This window comes from Coloeus monedula (assembly GCF_965178545.1).
Source record: "Coloeus monedula genome assembly, chromosome: 3".
In the NCBI taxonomy this organism is placed as follows: Eukaryota; Metazoa; Chordata; class Aves; order Passeriformes; family Corvidae; genus Coloeus; species Coloeus monedula.
Window position 1 is genome coordinate 68733345 of NC_138783.1, and position 24517 is coordinate 68757861.

The following is a 24517-nucleotide window of genomic DNA, read 5'->3' on the forward strand; positions in this document are numbered from 1 at the left end:
AAGAGGTGAATGACCCGTTGAAAGAGTAGTATATGTTTTCATCTAGGCACTTGGGAATGTTGTATTTGCTATTTTTAACGATAAGTCATAGGATAATTCAGGTTGGAAGACATCTTGGAAGATCACCTAGAGCAAAACACCACTCAAAAAAATGTCAAGATGGAATTCAGGCTGAGTGGCCTAGGACTTTTACCCATGTGGGTTTGAGACCCTCTGGGGATGGAAACTGCACAGCCTCTCTGGGCATTATCCTCTCAGAGAAAATTTTCCCGACATATCCAGTCAGACCGATCTTTGTCCCAGTTTATAAACACTGTTCTGTGTTTTCCTGCCATAAATTTCAGTAAAGAGCAGGCTTGCCCTTCTCAGTGACCTCCTGATGTGTACTGGAGGGGGCTCCTGTTAAGTTCTCCTGCAGCCTCTCTTCTCCAGGCTGAACAAGCCCATGCTCCTTAGCCTTTCCTCAGAGGTCAGTTGCTCCAGTCCTGACCATCTCATTACCTTACCCTTGAACTTGCCCCAGATTATTGACATTTCTCTTACAGAGAAACACCAAAACTCGACACAGGATTGTCCATGTAGCATAAGAAGTGTTGAGTGAATGGAATGGTCACTTGTCTTGATCTGTTGGTCATGTTATTGTTCATACAGCCCTACCACTACCAGGGTTGTCCCAGCCTTGCTCTCCAGCCCATCAGTAACCAGCCTGTACCACCACTGGGCTTAGTCCTTTTCAGGAGCAGGACTCTGCGTTTGGCCTTGTTGAATGTCAAATTCGTGCTCTCAACAGCAGCCCTGCCTGCCAGTGTATTGGTCACCCTCTGCCTTTTGACAAGGTTTGAAAGCTTGATGAGGGTGTGTTTTGTCTCCTTCTCCTGCTTATTGGTGAACAAATTAGAGAGGGTAGGTCCCAGGATAGATCCCTGATGAGATCCACTTGTAAGCAGCCCACAGAGCCTGATAGCCCAGCCAGTTTTTTACGCATCTGGTCGTTCTGCCCTGCGGACAATACCATCCCAATTTTGTTACCAGGATACTGTGGAATATCATGTCAACGGTCTTATTAAAGACAAGGTGGATTGTATGCACCTCTCTTCCCTCATCCACAGAGATCTAGTCAATTCATCGTTGAAGATAACCAGGTTGGTGAAGTGTGATTTAGGCTTGGCAAGTCCAAACCAAGGTTCTAGTCACCTTTTTCTCTTTCTTGAGCCCAGAAAAAGCTTCCAGGAATACTTTCTCTGATTGTCTTGTCTTCTTAATTAGCTGTATGATTTGCTTGAGATGATACCCAGCATTTATCTTTTTTACTACTTATAAATGTCTCTGTATTCTATATATGCTATTCCTTAAACTGCTAAGAAAACTACTTGGTAGACAGAATTAACTTCTTATGAGTGTTCTCAAAAAGCTAAGTAAGAGTTAAGCATGTAACTCACATTTCATTGAGACCCATTTACCACATATAAAAAAAGATAGTGCTCATTTTTTACAGGAGTTTTCAACCTTTACACTAAAAATTAGGCAAACAGAAAGCCTTAAAGTCATTGATCTAGATATTGTTCTGCTGACTTCCCCAGTGCCATATAATCTTTATTGTTTCAGTCCTTTCCCTTTCACTTTCCCTTTGCAATAATTTTCTTGAGATTGTGTTAATATAGGAGTGCATGTCTCTGATCAAACACTTGCAGTCATGAAGGACAAAGTAAATTTGACCCACATCCTTCAAGTTTTTTTTTTTTTCTATCACTGAGATAGTGTTTATCTTTTGGAATAACAGCAGATGAGGATAGGTTAGAGATAACTAAGTACATGTGGAATTTGGTTAGGTTTGTTTTTACTGGGGACTAGTAAGAAAGAAAAGTAACTTTTGGCACCTGAATTTCTGACCAGTCTCTGTGGGCTTCTCTGGAGGTGAATCGGAGCAGAAGCCCACTATAGGCAGCTTGGTTTGCACTCTTGAGAAGTCTTTTTGTCCAGAGACTGGAGAAAGAGCTGCTGGCAAAGTTACACACCAAAAATGGAGCAGTATAAGTTGCTCTGGCTAATTTAGGTCTACACGTGCAATCTAGAGACTGCTGCTATTCATTAAATCTGTATGGTTGGGGTATGGTCTGAATATGCCTTTCTAGTAATAGTATAGGAAAAACGGTGCAATCTTAAACTCCTTTCCTTTCCTAAAACTGAGCTGAGGTATACTGTTCACACCTCTGAGCTGGGTCTTCTCCCTGACAAATTATTTGAGTAACATGAACACGACCTTTTTTTGGTTACTGGGGGCTTACTCTGTCACAACTCAAGACAGAAATTATGAGCATTCCTTGTCCCATGAGCATAAGGCTTAGTCCAGATGTGGTCAAATTATATCAGGCTCCTAGAGATGCTTGTTTTTTCCAGTTTAACTATTGTCCATGTTTCTTCCTCCAGTGAAAACCTTACCTTTTCTTCTACAATACTGCTTAAAAGCAATCAGCGTGTTTTGAAAATTTTACTCGTAACAGCAAATGAAGTTTTTAGTCCATATTTTAAGACTAATGCAGAAAAATATGGTATGGAGCGATGTTCTTCTAGCAGAGTAGCTAGTGTAGCTTTTTAGTGAACTGTGATGAATCGTTATTTGGTGCCATACTAGGAAGAAGAACATTTCTTAATTTCTTAACTTTTTCATGTGTGAAGCCATCTGAATCCTTAGTGGATGAGCCAGACTTACAGCAGCATTTTAGTAATGAGTCAGAAGAAACTCAGGATGAAGCATATGGTGTCTAAATTTTTCTGTCATACTTGTCCACATTTGTTTCTAATAATGTAATAGAGCATTGTTCTTGGTACATTTTAAGTAAGATGTGTGGATTTCACTACTTACATTGGAAAATACTTCCACTGTGTAATTCAAACTTGTTTTATTAACGTGAGGGTTTATTGTGCAATCCTTAACTATATTTTTACTTGGCTTTTCTATTTTCTATTCTGCTAAGGGAATAATTCTTAATGGAAGAACCATTCATATGTAATCCTTAAAATCTTGCTTGGATAGTCTGAGTTTCTCAGCTCATCCATTTTCTGAATTAAAAAGAGAAAAAGTTTATGAACTGGTCCTCTATGTTCTCTGTCACTAGTCTAGTGAGACTGCCTGCCAACGTGTAGCGATGAAAAAAAGTATAAAGTGCAGCCTGTCTTGCAAAATATCAGTAGATTCAAAGTCCAACCTGCCATAAAATTTGCTCTTAATAGATAAAATAAGTATAATCCAGAGAACTCTAAAGGGACAGTACCCAGCAATATCTTGAGTCCAATTGCCAATCAATTCAGAGCTAACAAACTATTCTAGCAAAGCAGTAAAGCAGCATGCTCTTGTCAGCAGAACTCAGAAAATGTAAATGAGAATATGAGAAAGCCATCTTCTACTGGAATGAACAAAGTGCAGGCTGTTTTTTTTTTTTTTTTTAACAAATAAGAGGATTACCCAAACATTGGCTGAATTTCAGCTAATTGTTGGATACAGATGTTTTGGTGCTGCCTCTCTCTCCGTCTCACAGATTGTAAAGGTGAGTTAGTGAAGGGAAGACTGAACCCAGAGGTTGTTTATTAAATGAGCTAGCCAGAATCTGAGGATTTACAAGTTCGGAAGACTGCTTTCTTTATTGTTCCCGTAAGTTCTAAATTGAAAAGCTACTTTGATACTGAGGTTACTGAGCTTATGTTACAGTGTAGTGAATATCTCTGAGAGTTTCTAAATATCCACCATTAAGCATTTCTTTGAATGATTCCCTAATCCACCCTCTTCCAATGACAACTGTGATAAAAAGAAAAATATGAATGGAGACATAATTACAGTTTACTTCTGTTTTCTGCAGGCAGCCCTGCGGCACTTTGTCAACTGCATGTAGATGATGAGATCATTGCTGTCAACGGCACAAAGGTTTCTCATATGGACTATAGTCAGTGGGAAGAGGCCATCAGCAGAGCACTAGAAACTGGAAACCTAGTCATGGATGTCAGACGATATGGAAAGAATGGTGAGTTGTTTTGTCAGGCAGATACTGTATGCTCTGTAAGGCAAATAAGCTTTGTCTCTGCTGTACCTGACAGCTGAGAGTCCTTATTACCCTTACGGAAGTAATACATATCTAAGCTAAGTAGTTTGCCAGCATGTCTGTTGCATTTTAACACAACTTGGCTTTTTAACTGCTTGTGCATTAGAAATGTCTTGACAAGAAAATCTGCAAAACATTGAACTACTGACCTCACTCTTGTGCTCTGGCCTGTTTCTGAGAGGATGGTCAGGTAAAAAAGTGTGCAACCATCACAAAAGGGAATCTAACATTTTCTTTCCTGCCATACCACAAGAATGAAAAGGGTCTGGTCTGTAGAGGATAGTAATTTTTAAAGACCCCCTCTCTCAATCTCCAGCTCTTTCTTCAGGAAAGGAGGATCTTGTGTTTCTTTCTTCAGGGAGCATTTCAAGAGAAGATGAGCTTTTGGGTGATGTAGTGCCTGTGTGTTATGATTCTGGCCATTGACCCAAATACTGTGGTGCTGTAATCTCTCCCGGATGGTACTACCCATTCTGGGTAGTGAGATGGAAACCATCCTGGCTGACAGCCTTGTAGCATCTCTAGACTTGCCATGGGTTTAATCAGGAAACCCTTTCAAAGTTGTAGGATAATTTTTGCAGAGTTGGAAGTGTGACCAGTGACTTCTTTCACAGTATAAATACAAAACATTGTTTTAGTGGGAAGGTAGGTAGAATAAGTTACTAGCAAACTGGGGAAAAAACAGTGTGGTGATGAAGAGACAAGAAACAAATCACTTTATAGGACCTAGTACAACTGAAGAGTAAGATTAGTGGCAAAGAACTAATTGAATAAAATTTTCAATAGTAAGGGTAGGACAGGGAGAAATGATGGAGTGTGTGAGAAGAGCATTGTTTGTCTTTGCCTCATTGGTTTGCTAGTTTAGTTTAGACTTCCTTTTCTTCCCTGTCTTTGTGCTTCCTGATGAGCATGGACGTGAAAATTACCCTTCCCTGGATATAGTGTATGAGTCTCATTGTGCCTCGAGTGGGTAAAGTTGGCAGAATTTTCTCAATCCTTACTAACGCTAATGAAATAGTTTCCAATGGATGCTAACTGCTCTTTAGTGTTCAGCTGCTGTAGTGCGTATCAGCAAAGCATCTGGCAAACTTTTACCTGGCTTATGACTAACACTTGCATTTTTGGGGAAGGCGGTCTGCTATAAATGCCCTTTTTCCTGTCTTCACAAATTCCACCTGATTTGTGTGTCTTCCTCTTCTGTTATGTGTGTTTTTGTGTGATTTTAATGTGTTTTCACTAGCTCTTGTTCTGTTCTTTGACGTTACTGTCTATATTAATTTCTTGATCCTCCACATACCAAAAAGACTGGGGCAAAGACCTGCCTTCCCTGCCACATGTAAGGCATAAAATCCTCAATCTCACCAGTATGGCTACCAACATTATAGGTACATCTGAAAATAAATGGATTGATGCAACTTCGGGAGAAAAAGTTTCAAATGTTTCCACCATATCCACAAAAAGAGATTTCTCCAGCAGCCTTCAAAGTTCTGTGAGTGTGTTTTTGAAGGTTCATGGGATTTGGGGGGAGGAAGAAAAAATGTAATGTCTTGATAGTGGGAGGATGGAGAAAAGAACTTGTAAATCTTATGTTCCTTAAGCAATACAAGTATAGGACCCTGCATCTGAAATATGGAGATGTAGCTATGTATGTATTAAGGTAAATAAGATGTTTTAAAGCCTTGCTACTGTCTATTCATGAGTGAACACTGGTGAATGATAAATATTAAAACATATGCAGACTATTTTTTGACTAAAACATACAGAGTGTTTATTCTCCAGAGAAGACTTTGACATGCATTATTAGCCTAAATGGAAGTTGCAGCCCCAAGGAACAGAAGAATATGGGCTTTCAAATTACTTGTAAATAAAAACCTGCCTGCCAAGGAGCTGAAATAGGAAGATCTTGGCTTCTGGCATTTTCTTGGAAACTAATGGTTTTTATTTCTACAGCAGTTCACATCTGGTTATTGATTCCCTCAAATGCCTGCAATTGCTTTATTATAAGATACACTAAGGAAATTTTAGATTGTTTTGTATCTTTCTATAAAAGCATTATGAAGTGTTTCATGATATATAGTTCCTGTCAGGAAAGATGTGTAGTTGGATAAACTTCCACAAATCTAATGAGCCTAAGACATTTATTTATTTATTTATTTCAGGATACAGAAACAAAATTCATAAACGGAATGCAAGGAGATCTTGGCTCTAATGAACAAAGAGGTAAACCACTGTTGCTTTTCATCTGCTAATTGTGTGGTTTGTGACAAGCACAGACACTAAACCTGTAATGACTGCAAGCGTTTTACAGTGGGTGAAGTGAGACCTTAATGAACTGAAAGCCAGACAGATATCACAGAGATCTTGTTGCATCCAAACTGGGTGTAGTTTGCTTCCACAATGTGCTAGGCAGTTTGAGAACTGACAAAAAACCTGCAATGAACCCCCCTGTCTCTGCATTAGTGGCTGTAAATTTACTGTGTGGTAGGGGTGAAAGAGAAGGAAGCACATGATTTATGGTAGTTGCTACTGCACTGTGTGGAGACTGAGTCAGTATGAGTATTGATTTATTTTGCTGCCCAGGAAGAGTGTAGAGTACTCAACTTTTTGCTATTTTTGGCTGCCTCTCTCAGTTGTGAGGTTTTGGGGGTAGTGGCTGTTTTCAATATTACTACTTTACTTTTATTCCTGGAGAACAATATTGATGATTCAGGTATGAAGAATTATTGCATATGCTGCTATGAGCAGTTATAGCCTTACTTGACAGCAGTGAGAGAAACCAGGTATGTATACTTCCTAATGGAAAGTTCCTTAAGTAAGAACTTTCTATTTAATTTAAACTTGAATATATATGGCAATTCATAGAAGAATTCCCCCAAGATATCACTTGCCCTCTGGAGATGTTTTCTGGTGACCTTGAATGGTCATTAGGCTCCTCATTCCGATTTGGCATCCCAGTCAAGGATGCTTAAATTAGACAGAGAGAATCTGAGTCCAAGTTTAGCACTTGGGCTGTTTTTATAGTTGGATGTTGTTACTGATAAAATGAAATAAAATTAGTATGTGATGTAACCTCCTAAGGTTTTCCTTTTTGTTTCAGGGGCTTTTTGTTTTTCTGAAGTGATGTTGCAGTATATGGGAGGTCTAACAGAAGTTTCTTATCCAGTGGTTATAGTCATTAGAAAAAAAGGCACCTCATTGACTTCTTTATATTTTTTGTATTTTTCAAATAGCATCTGAACCTATTTCTTTGAAAAACTTAAAAAGACGGTCACAATTTTTTGAACAAGGTAAATCAAAGAGCTAACATTTCATGTACTTCCATGAAATTGTTCCCGCTGCACACTCTCCCTAACAAGTCTGGTGCTGGGTGCTCCTCCTCTTCAGTGTTGTTTCTGCAGTTACAATGAAGCAACATAATTAATTTCCCTTCTTTTCCCAGGGTCATCAGGTTATTCTTACAATTCATGGGTCTACCTTTGTGGTAATGGGTCTTTGCGTGTTCTCTTATATCTATAGCTGTTTAAATCTCTTCTGTGTTGTTCATACTTTTTTTTCCACTGGGTAGAAGTAAGAAGGATGGCACTCTCTGTTCAGGTTTGCTACTACCTACAAAACAAGAATAATTGCGAATATTCCAGCAGAGCTTTAGAGAAGATCTCAGAGCTGTTGATGAAGTATTTAACTCTAGATTTGAGTTGCAGCTCTGTGCTTTTGTGTAAATTGATGTAAAATGGCATCTGCTGGTTTTCCACTATGTGGTGATGTCACAAGATCCCAAGAAGACCAATATAAATTTTGAATTTAATATGCTAGCTCTTTTAAAAAAAGGCAATAAATGAAGCACTCAATTTTGGTTTTGTAGGTTGCTTTTCAGCATTTTGCATGTCACAGCTCACATACTTCTGCTAATGTTGTATGTCTTATGCTGTCTTTGGGCTATGTATGCCTTGCTTTTTGCTGTAGCCTGAAAGAGTGAAATTCTGGCCCACTGGAAGTTCAGTTGAGTTTTGCCAATGATTTGAGTGGGGCCAGGATTTTGCTTTTAGTGGTGATGATTTCTGTTTTTTGCCAGAAGCGATATGTGAAGTGCCACAGCATATATCTGTGTTTGTGGTTCTGTTTGCTTTTAAATACTTCTGCTGTATCTGCAATATTGTATCAGCAATATGGTGGTATTCTGTTGTTGGTTGCTTTGTTGATGTTGGGGTTTTGTTGTTGTTGTTTGATTTTTATTTTATGGCTGGCAGAAATTTGGTTTTTATTTTAATTATTTTTGTAACAGTATTTGAGGTAGTTCACTTGTACTTGATGGGGAGAACAAAGTTGTATTTCTAGAGTATATGTTAAGTACAGCTTGTTAGTTTTAAACTTTTTACACTTTAGCTTTGCAATTACATGAAAGATTCCTGTGGAGTTCAGCATAAGCTTACAGGGGTGAAAGAAGAAGGGAGCAAAACCAGTTGTTGTCTATGCTTCCCTTTAATATTTCCTGGCACAACTGCAATAGATCAAGCTGATTACCTGATTTTCAGTGTGGCTGTTGAGATCTGACAGTGAAGACAAAATTGTGCATATATATAATGGATGCTAACCTGTGACTCATTAGAGTCTTTTGTATCCTAAATTTGATCTTTTTTCAACTTCATGTGATTATACTTCAGAAAACTGTTGCAAGCTTTCTTTCATGCTTTTTTTTAAACTTAAATTTGGACAGCTAGGTAACAAGTACACTGTCAACAAACAAAAATAGTGATGGTGCTTAAGAAATGATTATACTTAAATTTGTGTTTCTCCCCACTTTCTCAGCTTTTAATATATTAGCATAATACACATCTCTCTCCAATAATCATCTTGGCACAGGATGATTAAGATTAAGGCCAAGTGTGATAGCCGCAAATAACAAAAGGTTTGTGGTGAATGGTGACAAGTTCACTGAATTCAAGTGTGCTTGTGGAAGTAGGAAAGAAGGAAAGTTGGAAAGCAGAAATATATGGTTTTGAGATAGAGAAGTGGATGTCAGTTGCTCTTAATTCATGCCAGTAAATGAGCAGCTTCTCTACCCTTGTGCAGCATTCTGGGTGTTGGTCATGCTAAACAGTTGGATTTCACAATAATAATAGGAGATGTATAGTAAAGAACCTTTGTAGTGCTACAGTGGGAGATGTGCTGCTAATTCAAGGAATTGCTGATGGCACTTGTAAGCATGCAAAGCTTTTAAACAATTGTGCACATTAGTTGAAAGCACCTAATAAATTCTGCCCTCGAGAAAGTTCAGTAGGGCAAACGCAAGCATGTCTTACTAAGGAAGCAAAAATTAGTCTGAAGCTCTGACTTGCCACAGTTACACAAGTCTTGCAGTAGTTGTGTATGGGTCTAATGATTTCTCTTTTTTGCCTTCCAAATCTCCCAGGAGGCCCAGAGCCTGCAATGCCTGATGTAAGTACTATTTGCAAACTACAGTTAGTTGTATAATCCTAGTCTTTTCAAGAAGACCTCTACTTTCTATTGCTTTTTCTACTGCTTTAAAATGTTGATCAGATCTGTGAGTACTGGCTAAGATTTGCTTTGTCAAGGAATGGTTGCTTTCTGTCTGTTTAAAAGGCTAATTTATGTCCTTGTCACTATAAAGCTCTAGTGTTGGTAATGGTTTCTGTTTCTCACTTAAAAAAAAATGTTTTAAAATGTGGAGTGTTTATTTCATGGAATGAGGATAATATTGTTTCATTTCTATGCTATATTAGCTCCCAGTCCCATCCATCAGCGCTCCTAGTCGTCGGGTTTGGGATCAAGAGGAAGAGCGAAAACGACAGGAAAAATGGCAAAAAGAGCAGGACCGTTTATTGCAGGTATAATTAATCTCCATAATCATGGGCTGTCAATCCCTTGTGTGTAGCAACAAGGAGGGAAAAGTAGCATGGGACTTCTGCAATTCTTCTTTCTGATGGCCTGGGGAAACTCTCAGGTGCGTTTTCTGGCCTGCACAGTTGCACACGGTAGGAATGACTCAGAAAAAAAAGAGGAAAATGTTTTAGTGAACATCAAACCCACAGTGTGTATTCACTAGAGCCAGAAGTGCTCAATCTTCACCGGGCTGGTATCTTCTTAATGACAACACAATTTAAAGGATAAGTGAAGATCTAAGGGGTCTTCACTTTGAATATGAATTGTATTTTTTTCCCCTTAAGGAGATTGCCTCTAGCCTGAGTTTTACCTTCAATTAACAATACAGCCTTGTATTCGTGTACGAAGAGGAGGCAGCAAAATACCATGCGTAGGAGCCTGCTAGAATCCTGTTATTTAGCAATCAGCTAATCAGTTGGAATCAGGCTGGTTCCCAGGACCTCTGTGAGTCAGAAAGCTGAACCTGCTAATGCAAAACCACCTTGATAACCAGTTGCTAGAGCTGGAGGGGAGTGTTGCAAAGGGAAGGGGCATTGTTTGCCGTGTTAGGGTAGCACAAAAACCCCAAACATACGTCTCTGCAAAGAGCTCCACTTAATGAAGTGTAAGCACATTCAACCACATTCAGCAAGACACATCTCTGCAAACTCAATTCAAGTTTGTTGTCTGATGGCTAGGAGAGACATCAATGAATATCATTTACTCTGTACATGCCCTCTTTTGCAGTATTCAACAGAAAACTCTGATGTCAAAGTACAAGCACAGAAGCTCTGTTGCTTTTTGAATGTTTCATGTTTCGTTGTTCCTTGTTGCTTGTAAACTCCGCAAGGCAGCAGCTGTACCTTCCTAAACTTATCTGTGGTCTCTGTTATGGGTTGGATGCTCCATTTGGTACCTGAGGAGATGGCTTTAAAGAGTGCAAACCTTGGGTCCCCTTTCTTGAGAGCAGACTCAGCCATCTGTCATGACTTTTCTTTGTTTCTCCTTTTTTAGTCCTGAAGTGATAAATTTGACCAGAGTAATAATGATCTTTCTCTTCCCCATGATCCTAGTAATGAACTCTCAAATAACAAAAAGTCTTTCTTTGCTTATTTCCAGCATCTTAGAAGGAATACTTTTGACATCCTTAAATATTTTGCTTTTCCCAAGATAAAAGTGGTGACTGACAAAACCACCAAAACATTTACTGTGTGTTTTGAGCAGTGCTTTAAGACAGTGTATTGATTTCATACCAAATCTAGTCATAAGACAAATTTCAAGGTCCAGAAATTGGTTTTTGTTTAGGTAACATTTCAAAAGAATTAGAGTTCTTGCTCACTATTTCACTTAGTAATCTCTTTATATTTACCATATTAATGTGCCTAATTCCAAGTTAAATACAGCCACTCTGTTTTTCCAGAAATACCTTAGATAGCTGAGGTTTTTGTTCAAATGCTAACTAAACTGGAAGACAGGGACTATTACAGATATGAGGCTGGTTGTTGTGAGACTTAGTGTGTAATAAGCCTGGATTCTCAAAATTCAGTTACAGAACTCCTTTGGATTGTATTTGAGCCAGGATTTCATTTGTGGCAGACCTAATATTCTAGTGGAGCTCAGGGATGGGTTTTTTCTGGTCTGTTTGGTCTGTTAAAAAACACATTAAATTCCACTTGTACATTTTAATGAAAATAAAAAAAAAATCATGTGTCTTGTTTGCATGTTTAACTTCAATCTAACCTAACAGGAGAAATACCAACGAGAGCAAGAGAAACTGAGGGAAGAATGGCTACGAGCTAAGCAAGAAGCAGAAAAAGAGAGCTCCAAGTATTTTGATGAGGTAGGCTGTGAGTAAAGCTTCCCTAACTAGTTTCATGAGGGCTTTTTTTCCTTTATACTAGATGCATGCAAGCAGGCAAATAATTAGGCTTTTTATGTCATTTATCTTCTCATTTTGGAAAATAAATTGTTGTTCATGACTTGGTAGAAAGAGATTGCAAAAATGGAATGGAAAGAGTAGGTGGTATGTTTTGAGATATGTTGAATTTTTTGCTCTTCCTTATGGGCTAGTTAGAGAACTAACAACAAAAATATGTTGGCAAAAAGTCACAGCATGTATTAATTACTGTGATCATAAATGATCACTTTTGCTGTTTATTTACCACCTGATGCTACTTGTTGGAATTCTGCTTCAATACTTTATTGTGAAGCATGTTCATAAGTGTCTGGCTAATTACTGGCAGACAGTTCATCTGATAAATTTGCATATCAAATCAGCTTCAGATTTCCAATCATATATTTTAAAACACTGAATATGTGTAGCTTCTGTAGATGCCGACTTTTGTGGCTGTTGTTTGTGGGAAGATGAACGAGTTTTTTCCTGAGTATGGGAACTGTCTGAGGTATCTCTTCTTTACTACTGAGTGCTGCTTGAAGCATCCAAGCTAGATCAGTTGTGTTTACAGAGTCATTAATAAGTAGACCATAATTTAAGGCTTAGGACGTTAATAAGAAAGTTTTTTGAGTTGTTAGAGGACTTTGTTGTACAAGAATGTAAACCATTTCGTATTTTTTCTGTAATTAGAGGTTTTGATGGCCCTGTAAACATTATTTTTTCCCTGCAACTAAAACATCTTTTGACCACTTAAAGGCCTTTTCTCATCTTTGAGAGCAGAGTCATGGAGTAGGTGGATCTGAGGCTTGACTTTGAAATGGTAGGAGAATGGAAGAGAGTGGGAGATTCCTGCACATGAGGATTCATGTGAAATTCATTGGTCTGATATAGATTGCAGTGTATATCTTAGGGCATACACTCTTAAGTAGGTCTCAGGTTTCTTAGTCAAAATAGTAGGGAGAAATGCTGGGTATCATGGAAGGGTTTGTTTTCCATGGGTATTTAAGTGGGGAAGGGATGGCTTGACATGTAAGTGATACTTTAGAAAGCAGAATGTTTCACATAGTTGTGGCCGCGCTGCCTGTGGCGCTTGCTAAGGCTGGTGTGTGGAATGAAGCTCTTGAGTTAGGACAATGTGAAACCAAACTGTGCCCTGTGTCTTGCACTGGAAGTTCTGGGGATGATTTGTATACCTTCTTACCTTATAGAATAAATAAACTTTTCTGAGTGAGCAATCTAGTTAAAAAAGAGGTCCCTTCCCTAAAAGCATGATTTTTTTTTTTTCTTTGCTACAGGAGCAGACCGTTCTAACCCTAAATACAACATCCGTCACTTCTCAGGCTCCACCTGTGTCCAGCTGGAGAGCAAGCCCTGAAGCAAATACTCCAGAGGAGCGAGAAGGAGATGGAGGAAATGAGCTGGCAGCAGGCTTACTGCATGAGGAAGAAGGAAGGAGAAGGCTTCAGGAGGAAGGGAGGATCCAGGAAGAAGCAACCCGGCATTTTGAGCAAGAACGGGAACAAGAGTTGGAGCTTGAGAGACGACGTAAAGAGAGGGAGCAGCAATATGCTGAGGAGCAGAGGCTACAGGCAGAGATGGAGGAGCAGAGGCAGCAGGCAGAAAGGCAGAGGGAGGTGTCAGTGGAGGTGCCTCAGTACCAAAGGTGTGCACTTGTGATAGGATGTACTTTCTCTTCCTTCTGCAAATTCAAATCCATTTCTAATGGGAGTGTGTCTGTCCTGAGTATAGAAGGATGTTCATCTAAGATTCATACTGCAATCAGTAGATGCACAATACCATATGATAGTCTTTCTTTCAAAAGATAGAAGGATCAGGCATAACACAAAGTCCTTCCCCATGAATCAAATGCTATATTACCCTACTTAATCTTTTTTTTTTTTTTAATGGGATGTAAATACAGTAATTACAGCCAAATGGAAGATGATCTGAAACACTTAAGGAGAAGATTTTGTAAGAATTCTGCACAAGCCTGTAAATTGAGAGCCAGTGACTCAACAACATACAGGGCTTCCAGAAGAAATACCAAGTTAACACTTTTCCAACAAATGTGTGACTGATTTTTCCAGATTTCTCTCTCATTTTAATTCAACAGTGTAAGAATAAATCTTAATTGCAATTTAACTACTGGGTTAATTTGTCAATGAGGGATATCATGGTATATGAGTGAACAGTTACTGGCTGTTATATCATAGCCTGTTAGAAATATCCACTGCAGATATATTTTTTAATCTCCTTTACCTTCTTCAGAGCTTAATTTAAAAAACAAACAAATCCCCTCCTATTAGTTCACAAGTTTGTATTCTTGCCCAGAAGTTTTCAGACTACTGTTACAGGAGTTTAATCTGTCTGAATCTCCTCTACAGGAGATTAAACCAGTAACTTTCCCTTATTTTGTCTGCATTTACCTTACTGCCTTGTGTATGAATTGCGGTTTCTCTTGAGGTTTTTCTCCTTTTCTTATGTACATAATAAGAGATGACTGAAGATAACACAAGCTAAGTCTTGGGAGAAGATAATATGATTAAGAAAACTGCATATATTTGCAGAGGAGGTTGTAAGACCCAGAGTTACTTTAACTTAATCTAAATGACTGCTGTTGATATGCCTGCTGAGCAAAGCAGAGACACAATGCTACAATGGCTGAACAGGTTCTTCTTGGCAGCAGAACCAGGGTAACTTTACAGTTTTAGCTTGTCCCAGTTTTAAGATTATAGGACTTTGTGCGGTAACTTATTAAGCTGCTGCAATATCTGCATATCTAAATTCTTTAGTCCATGGGGATTTCATTGCTTCTGAGGTTGCTGCCAAAGGATGTGTTTTGCTAAACATGGGTGGTTTTGCTTAATAGTAAAGCAACAAGTTCAGTGAAACTGGGCTTTAAAATATCTGGTGTTAAATATTTGCTCTAAGATGATATCCAAAGATAGGACTTGAAATCTGAAATGTTATATTAATGCCTGCAAAGGCATAATACTTGCTGCAAAATGCTTTGAGGGAGGGGACAGGCAGCTGAAGAGTGTTGTCTGTGGAACTTTGTGAGTTTATAAACTGCACCTGTACAGTATTATAGAATAAAAATGTAATTTTTAGAGAACTGCTGTGCTTGGACAAAACTTTCCTCCTGGCTTTGAAATGGATGAGATAATCACTGTTGTATACTGTTGCTTGTAATTTTTGCAGCACCTTAGCCTTTAGGATTCTTTTAACACATCTGAAATTTCTCAGTTTTCTCTGGGTATACTTACTGTTTGCTCAATTTCTAGAAAATTTTTTTAAGATGTATTTTATCTTTATTTTGCTTCTAGACATTATGAGCGCTATGAAGTATCAAAAACAATAGAGGATCGAGCTGGCCATCCTCTCATTGACAGGTAATAAGAAATTGAATAAATACATAGTTGAAACATCTTCAGCAATAATCATTCTGGCATGCTTATGTTTGGATTCCTTGTCACATCACAAAAATGTCATTTCAGCCAGTTTTTCTGACAACTTTTCTTTTTCTGCCTTCTTTTATCAGTTGTATTTCTGACTGTTAAATTAAGCCCCCTTAGAACTTCAACTGTTTGGGGTGTTTAATTCAAACTGGCTTTTTTCCCTTAAGGATCTCTTCTGAATATTTCCCTTAGGAACTATTTATGTCTATGTATGTCTTTTTCTGTATATGAACATAATTGTATCTTCTTTTTCCAATAGGCGTTATGAGCGTTATGAAGTTTCTAAAACCATTGAGGAGCAACCTGGCCAGTCATTTGCTGACAGGTACATATGATATTGAATGTCAACACCGACTGTAGCATCACCATTTCTGTGTTAGAAAACATTTCAAATTCTAATAAACTTTAGTCATGGCAGCTAAATATGCATACTTTGGATTGCTGCTGTGTTCTGCAGTTTTTATGGCTTGTTTTCATACTGAAAAAAAAGCAGCCAAATGTTTGTCAAATTATACGCTGTGTTGTAAGCAACAGTTAGTCGATGGGATTCTACTGGGAGAAGTAAGACTGTGATGTGGGTGGTACTAGACTTACCTGGCTGGAAAACAAGTTCAGATACTACTGTGGTTGTGTCATAGCGTGCTCTACAAACTAAGGTGCAGTCATCCCAATTAGGGTTGTGCAACTTGAGAGAGTAAACAAGAAGGGAAGTAAGAGGCAGCAGCAGCATATTTATCAGAGAGATAGTTGCCTTTGTAATTTACACAAGTTATTTTTAAGCTACAATCTCTTACTTTACAAATCAAGCCTCTGTTTTGGATCGCATCTCACAGTAGTTCTGAAAGATGACTTCCACGGTGTATTTGATCAATTCTCATAGTTGGAGTGAGCATACCTTTCTTACATAAAGAGGAACTCCAAAAATTACAAGGTACAATTAATGGATCTGTTACTAATGGAAGATCTAAATCTAACTTCAGAAGGAGCATGCACTAAATAGTTACATATTGCATATATGTGTGAGGAGGACACTGCTTTTTTTCTTCACTACAGGCAGCTATGAAGCTGTTGCATCTTCTTCAATAAATAATAAAATGGGTCTGCACCATAGGACAGACAGTAAGAACTTAAGAAAGCAAGACATGATGTAGTTTATGCTTTATTTGTCTGCAGATAAAGGATGAGAATCCCTCAAAATGTGGCTATGCAGCCAATGCTGTACATGTAAACACATTAATGTAGCAGCTTTGAGTTATGACCAAAGGATTTCTGTTCCTTTGTGAGTTGTTTTAAGCTAAAAAATTGGGTGGACTACTTGAGACTAATAATACAGCACAGAGGTATTGGTGAAGCTCCTGCTCTGTACTGTCAGAAAACCAATCTTTTGCCATTTGTCTTCCTGTATATGACATTTGTTGAATGACATTTCCTGGCTAAAACTTGTTAAAAAATTATGCTGCTAGGTATAATGAGTCAACAATATTTTTTTCCAAAAACAATCTGCTTGCAGTGTTTGAGGAGGTGATTTGCTTACAGTCTAGTAACATTGCTGAAGTATGATTTAAGTTTCTCATGAAGCCAAATAAATTGTAAATCTGCTCTGAAAGTTCTCACTTCTTTGTCTGACTAGTCTTCACAAAACTTACAGAGGAAAGGACTTAGTTTTTTACATGCTTTTGTTGAAGCAAGTACAGTGATCAGTTCCTTCTACCTGAAGCACTGACAATTTTCAGTACAAAATTTTAACTTTTTATTGGTGTTTATCTACTGACATCTAAATATTGACATATTGACCTTTTTTTCCCTTAGTATCCTCTTGGTCTTTAGGTATTTTTTGCCTCTTAAGTACAGCATAAGTTGTTGATAGGAGGGATGGTGAAAAAACAGGGACTGTTTTTCTTTAGAAACAAGATGACTGTTATATCATCTGCAATAAGAGCTTTGTCTGTAATGAGGTCTTGTAATTAAAGTAGAGAAATGAATGGTTTTATATCCTTAGGAATAAGTCAAAATCAACTACAGAACTGAATGAATTCAACACAATCAGAAATGGTAAGTACTGTATAATTTCCATTATATTTAACTTTTTTGGATAGGGAGGGAGGGGGGAGAGTAGGAGAAAAAAAAAAAAAAAAGATGTGTACATATAGTCACCCTAAGAAAATTGATTTTCAGAGTGCTTTTTGATAGCTGCATTGTATTTCATACTGTGCCCCAATTTGATGAACTTTCAACAGTAAGAGGAAAATCATGCAGTCAACATAAAAGCTGAGGACAAATATGATTAACTGCCCTCTTGAAGACATCAGTAACAGTGGTTACAAATGGCTCTTACATGCCTAAATTTTAATGACTGGTATTTACATGAGATTTCATGTAAATCAATCATGCAGTCATATCATTGAAGGTATATGTTGTTTTGATACTTTGACTCTGTCAACAAAAAAAAAGGCTGCATATACCAAGATGCTGAATGTATTTAGTACAACTTTTTGTCTTCATATTTTCAGTTAGTACAATAATAACAGAGCAAGAAGTTATGAGCATGAGCTCTCAATATGTCACAATGGCTTCTGTCCTGGACTCCAATTCAGTTGTATGACTTTCGTTATATTAGAGGAATGTGTGCAAAGCAAAGAAACCAGTTTTATAAATATGTTACAGTCAAAAATGCCTGCAAGCTACTTGTGTGTCTAAAACATGGTTAAAAAAAAGTAATCACAAGCAATCAAAGAAACGTAGATGTATTAGGGGCTATCTTGCAGATTAAAAATATTGCTTTCATACATTAAAGCACTGTCATTGAAGCTAATGAGAAAGTTAACTTCCACAGTATTTTATAATGATAATCTATAGCAGTAAATCCAAGAGCAAATCTATAGACAGAGCAGCATTTGGAGGATTGAAATTTCAATTGAATGACTTATTGCTGAGTAATTTTCCTAATTATTTTTACCCTAAATAATAGGTATTGGATCTAGGAAATAAAAGATTGTTGCCTTCCGATATGTCAACACCTATTGGAGAAAGATTGCTTATTTGTTTCCCCTTCCAAATTTTTGAAGACCATCTATTCCATAAATTTCCTTGTGACTCAATAGTTAACACATAATCCAAATAACAGAGAAATTATCTGAAAGATTTCCCTCTCCCCTTTGTATCTATATAAAGAACTTAAAGCAGTGTGTTTAGTGCCTTGAAGAAAGAAAGAAATTCTTGTAAACAGAGACAACTTACAGAAGAAGAGAGTATGAACTCTTAAACAGAAAGACAGCATCCCATTATTTAACTACGTATTTTACACATGGTTCAGTTTGTATTGGAGGAAGAGTCCAAATTATGGCACTAAAAGAGGTCATGCCCTTTTAAAAAGAAGAGTGTGTGCACACAAATGTCTATGCATATACACTTCGAAAGTGAAGGAAAATGTATTTAATCATTCTATAAAACGCTACATTAATGGAAATACAAACAAAAAAAATTTAGTCATGATGCATTGACAAGTTTTACCCAGCTGTAAAAGGGAACTGGAATAACTTGTGAATGGAGTGATGAACAATAGCTCTTGGAATTAAGCCAGAGTGCTGACAGGACGATAACTGCTTTTGTGCCTTGAGGTGTCTAGCTGATGTTTGCACATGTTGTCTGCACAGGTACCCAGAGCAAGTATTCAGAGAGGTCCTGGAACATGGGTGAGTCACAGAAGAAGTCTCAGAAGGAGCAAAACCTGTCTGCAGCAGAGTTGGAGAGACAGCAAATCCTTCAGGAAATGAGAAAGAAAACATCCCTGCACACGGACAGCAGCTGGATTAGGCAGCGCAGTTCCAGTATACATAAGGAGCCCGTTAGTCTGTACAGCAGTAGTATGAGGAGGTAGGAATCACATTAAAAATTAACTCTGTCTCTCATCAAATATTTTTGTTTGGTTATTCTGGACTTCAGCTTGTATTACAGAGCATAGAAACAAATTGAGTCTGTGAAATGCTGTAAGGTAAACTGCATAGTAGCATAGACAGAAGAAAGTAGCTGTATTACAGCTGGGATTAAATAGGTTTTTTGCAAATAAGGAATGTGGATGTGACCTGTAAATAACTCAGCTGCTTATTTCTTGATTGGCATAGCAGCAATGGAAATCAATAGTGTGCCTTGTAATTGACAGATGTGTTTAAGAATTTCAGCATGGCAACCTGTTTTGGAAATGTATTATCATGGCTAAGGAGTATACCTTTTTCAACACAGAAATATGTCAGAAAGTTTGGATAGTTTAATTTTGCTTTATTTAGTGTATGAATGTTGGATTTGTCACTCAGGAAACAGCTGAGTTATCAGTCAGGAGAGTGTTTAGTTATTGGGCCAACACCTTGTACCTGGGTGATGCTATCCAGCCTGGGTGGATTGTTACTTTTGATCTGGTATCCCTTGGAGAAAACATAAACATGGTATCTGAGGTCTGTTGCTGTACTGTGGATTTTGATACAGTTCACCTTGATAAGGCTGCAGTGAAGTGTTTTGCTTTTATAAAGTAGTTGTTAAGTGCCACCTCTTTTCCCTTGGCTGCTTTTTCCCATGAGAACTATAGCTAGACACAAAGGATAATTTGCTACTCATACATTTTAAATCAGTACATGAAGAATATTGCTCAGAGTCATCAAACAAACATATTCATCCTAGAAAATATTAAAAATGTGAGGATAATGGCTTTCTCTTAAACAATTCAGCATATAGCTCTGTTGCTCCATCTGTACTGCCATTTACATTTGAGGTGCTTGTATCTTTATTATAGAGGGGAGTCTTTGGACAATCTTGATTCTCCAAGAATGAGCTCGTGGAGGCACCACTCATGGCTGAACCAGTCTGCATCCTCTTCATCTCTGTCTTCTAGTCAAGATTTTAGTCGCCCGGTGTCCACTTCAAACCGGGCCTACATGTGCACTCCTTCCTCCAGCAAAGCACCTCCTGTGGCCACCTCTGCGAGAGCCCCCTCCATGTCCCAGACAGCTCCCCGGGCTCAGTCTCCCCTGTCTACTTCTCAGTCAGGGTCCCAGACACGCAGCAGGTGAGTGGGTGCCCATTTTCCGGGAAGGTACAAATGTTGGGCCAGCACTAAAGAGCAGATTTTGTGTATATGCTGGGCTTACAGCAGTGTTCTTGCCCGTAACATTGGCAAGTACCTGGAGTTTTCTGGCTGGAGGGGACAGTGGAAGTACAGGCTGGTATTACCTTCCTACTCCAGTCACTCAGAAAATTCCCCAGGTTTGTCATCACTGCTTGACATTGATTTAAAAAAACAAAGGAACTTGAATAATCAATCTGCAGTCTCTGAGCTGTGTGTTGGTTACCAAAATGATGAGCAAAAGCCTGTTCCAGATGGCATTTCTGACATTTATTTTCCTTGGTTTGTTTTAACAAAAGATTCCTGAAACCCACGCTTTATGACCCTCATCTTGGTCTCTCCTCCCCACTTCCTGGCATGTGGTCAATATCATCTTGAGGAGCACTCAGGAATGCTCATAACCCATGACCCTGGAGAATTACAGAGTAGGATGTTGATTTTAATCTAGGAGGAGAAAGCAAGAATTGCAACATATTTTGAAACAAAAATGGAATTCAGCTGTGGTAGGGTAGATAACTCTGCTGTTTTATGTACTTGAAACATTTTAAAAATACCTTGGGGGTAGTACTCCAGAGAATCATCCCACACAAAATTACATGTGTTATATATAACAACAATGAACACTACTTCACTAGCTCTTACACTCTCAGGCACTAAGTGATAAAATTGACCCTTTTTTTTTTTTAGCTAGTTTTTTCATTCTTTATGATGTAAGAAAATTACCTTCTTGACCATATTTGCTTATCTTGTTCTCACCTCCATTTGCTAACACCTTGGTAGATCTATGGAAACTGACCTCCGTATGGCTTACATTCAAAGAGTTAACATAATATTTTATGTTCAGGACTAGCCTTCTTTTATCTAACAAGGTGCAGATGGTGGGACTTGGAAGGGGTGCTTGCTAAAACTTAGCCTTCTGGATAGTTCCCCACAACTAAGAAGGCAGGAGCACAAAATCTGTGTTCTTACTCTCCAAACTTAACAGTACACTTTTTATTTATAGAAGGTATTTTATACAATGAAATATATGCCAAGAATGTGACCGAATTTCTTAACTTGTTCCTATGTAAATTTGATCTAAATTATAACACTTCAGCTTTCCCTAGCTTTCAGTTCTACTCTAAATACATTAACTTTCAGTTTATTTTGCCTAAGCAGCATAATAGTCCAGTTTTTACCCATGTGTTTTTTACTTTTAATCTCAAAAAGTGTTTGATAACCCTTCTTTATCTTTGAAACATTTTCAAGCTGTTTTTAAGGTTTTTCATTCTGTATTTAGGTCAGTCAGTGGGAAGAAAATCTGTTCATACTGTAATAACATTCTGGGCAAAGGAGCAGCCATGATCATTGAGTCTCTTGGTCTTTGTTATCATTTACATTGCTTTAAGGTGAGAGCTGGGAGTCACATCGTGAAGGAACAGGAACTAATCAGGAGCACGCATGGCTACTCAGTGTTATGCTCACAGGGGTTCTTACTAATCAACTGCTTTGCCTTCTACTCTTGACAGCGTGGTGCATGCATATTTCCATGAGGCAATCCCATTTGCAGGCATTCAGCACTCAACTCTAGAAGTGTTTCTTAAATGTCAGAGCTAACAAGTAGGACTTTGATAGGTAAGATGAGTACATTGACTGTGAGATCAAAGATTTCCTTCTTCAAATATGTGGCAAAATATCAGAAAACGCTGAACCACTTCTCCCAGAGAAAGCAGCTCCTCTAAAAAAAACAAAATCTCAGCCTGCACCCTGGCAATTGAATCATTTGAGATGACCCATCCTTTCTAAGCTAACCTTAGCAGACAGTGTTCATGTGGTGCTTTCCAAGTAAAGGCACGCTGGAAGAGCTCAACGTGGCAGGATAATACCTAGAACAAAACCAAAAGGTGTGTTTAATGCTACTCAGCCCTAGTCAGAAACTAAGTGTACTAGCTCATGCCCAGCACTGAGACCTAGACCTACTTACATGATTTCCATCAGCTTGGGACATTTGCAGAACTGAAAGAACAAATTTCTGCCTGCAAAAGACAGCAAAGCAATCCTGTGCCCCTGCCCTCAGACTAGATGAGGAATTAGACTATAACTTGGAGGTGCTGTTGGACCTTACTTCTTCCCTGCCTTCAAAAAGAGATTTCTGTGCCTAGTTCCGAACACTTGTCTTCTGTGCCCAGCTCAAGTGCATCACCTGGAGTATTACTAGAGATTGACTCCAAGCTCTTCCTGGTCCTGCCTAACTGAGCAGGAGGGACAGGACAGGACTAATCCATAGTGATCAGTCACCATTCTCTTTTCTGCAGGACATGTATTCTGTGTGAGACAATCTACCTGTAGCTGTAACCTACATAAGAAAATGCCAAGTTTCTGTTTTTCAAATTTCTGAAAATTAATGAGCTGTTGAACTGGGTGCCATCCAAAAGATTCATTACTTGGTTAAGCAGGGAAACTATCTGCCCTTGGTAAGTTCAGTCAGGAGAGTATTATGTTTTGGATTACATTCCTTCCAGATGTGGTTCATATTCACAGCAAGTACATGTTTAGCCACCATAGCTAAATAGTTTAATGTTAGCATGGCAGCGGTCATGCTCTTTATGTGTTTACGCAAGAAAAATTAAATCAGCCCCATCTCTCCAAATCAGAACTTGTTTCGGTGATGCAAACCCAGGAAATTGGGAGTGCCTGAATATTTGCTGCTTCGAGTGCCAAGGGACTGAGGACACCAACAGCATGTAGTGCCTCATGGAAATCTGCAAGTAGCACACCCAGGTGTTCTGTGCCAAAATTCCTGTGTCTATCTAGAGAACAAATTTTTTTTGTGCCAAACCAGTTTTAGTTTTCAGAGAAACCAAAGTTCAAATTAGATTTAATGAACTAATGTCTAAAAACCGTCTGCTTTATGTTTGCTTACTTGGTGTATCTCTGCTATTCATTGTCCAGTCGTTGCCTTAAAATATTTCCTCAGGGTTGGTTGCATTTTGATCTACTAATCATTGTACATTTGCTTCTAGTGATTGTGGGGTTATGGTTCAAGCTTTGTTGAGCTTAATCTGAGCTGCTTTTGAACAGCATTTTTGTTTCTCAGTATTTTGGAAGGAGTTGCTAATTACTCATGTGTGATACAGTGTGTTGCCTGTGGATGTGACCTCGGTGGATCCCGCTCTGGAGCTGAAGTCAGGATCCGAAACAACAAACTCTTCTGCAATGACTGCTATATCAGATTTAAAAGTAAGGCAATCCAAATGCAGCATGCATGACTGTAGCTCTTCTCTGTGCTGTACAAACTCAAGTGTTTGCACAGCTGAGCCACTTGATAGCTTTCATGTTTAGCTTTAAGTTAGTGAATAGGTTCAGCAAGGTTTGATTGCCAGTTTGTCTTTTGTAGAGTAGTCATTCCTAACTTCTAACTCGCCAATAGTTGATTTTACCAACTTGTTATTATGCAGTTTCAAGCAGACAATATGGTATAGTCATCTTCCTTCCTTCATAGATCTGAGAAAGTGGTGTCAAGGAGCTGTCAGGTGCTAAACAAGCTTGTCTTGATAACAGAGAAGCCTTTTTGAAAAAGTGTCTACATTTTCTTAAAAAGTAAGCTGAAATATGTATTTAATTCAGTCCTAATGCATACCTGGAAAGCAATTAGTTTATCTCGTGCAGATGGCACAAATGCTGGTTTCTTTTTGCAATGCTATTATTATTGGAATTATAGGTCTATAATTGGTTATTCATTTAGGTACAAGTTCAGGAGGAATTGATTTACTTACAGATCTTAATTAAAAGGTGCAGTATAATTTTTTTCCTTCTTATGGTTTGCAGAATTCTGATTTACTGGAGCATGATGTTAAGGCTTTGTATAGTGGTATTTAGGTCTTTTTTCCTGCTGTCATAGATGATGGTAGTCAACCTCCTAATTTGATAAGTGTCAGGAGTTTTATATGGCTTTCTTTTTATGTAGCAAGTATGGAATTCTCTAGGATGATAAAAATCAGGGAAGGGAAATAATTTCTGAATTACTTCCTGGGAAAAATGTCCGTGTTTCTTTATGAGCCCGGCACATTTCTCTCATGGTGGATCAGAAGGCAGTGAA

At 38.3% G+C, this 24517-nt stretch overlaps 1 protein-coding gene across 9 annotated transcripts in view; it reads left to right on the forward strand.

Annotated features, from left to right (window-relative positions):
* LMO7 (LIM domain 7) overlaps positions 1-24517 on the forward strand; it is a 96641-nt gene that overhangs the window by 69964 nt on the left and 2160 nt on the right. For 6 of the 9 annotated variants that reach the window (XM_082279120.1, XM_082279121.1, XM_082279124.1 and 3 more), the window contains 15 exons: positions 3855-4016; positions 5399-5583; positions 6254-6314; positions 7325-7381; positions 9505-9530; positions 9836-9940; positions 11722-11814; positions 13164-13531; positions 15195-15260; positions 15586-15651; positions 17326-17378; positions 18980-19199; positions 20110-20382; positions 21719-21827; positions 23556-23658. In XM_082279120.1, the coding sequence (XP_082135246.1) occupies positions 3855-4016; positions 5399-5583; positions 6254-6314; positions 7325-7381; positions 9505-9530; positions 9836-9940; positions 11722-11814; positions 13164-13531; positions 15195-15260; positions 15586-15651; positions 17326-17378; positions 18980-19199; positions 20110-20382; positions 21719-21827; positions 23556-23658 (1947 nt within the window). Of the gene's footprint in view, positions 1-3854; positions 4017-5398; positions 5584-6253; positions 6315-7324; positions 7382-7533; positions 7576-9504; positions 9531-9835; positions 9941-11721; positions 11815-13163; positions 13532-15194; positions 15261-15585; positions 15652-17325; positions 17379-18979; positions 19200-20109; positions 20383-21718; positions 21828-23555; positions 23659-24517 lie in introns of all 9 variants that reach the window. The other 3 variants (XM_082279123.1, XM_082279126.1, XM_082279127.1) reach the window with 3 other exon arrangements.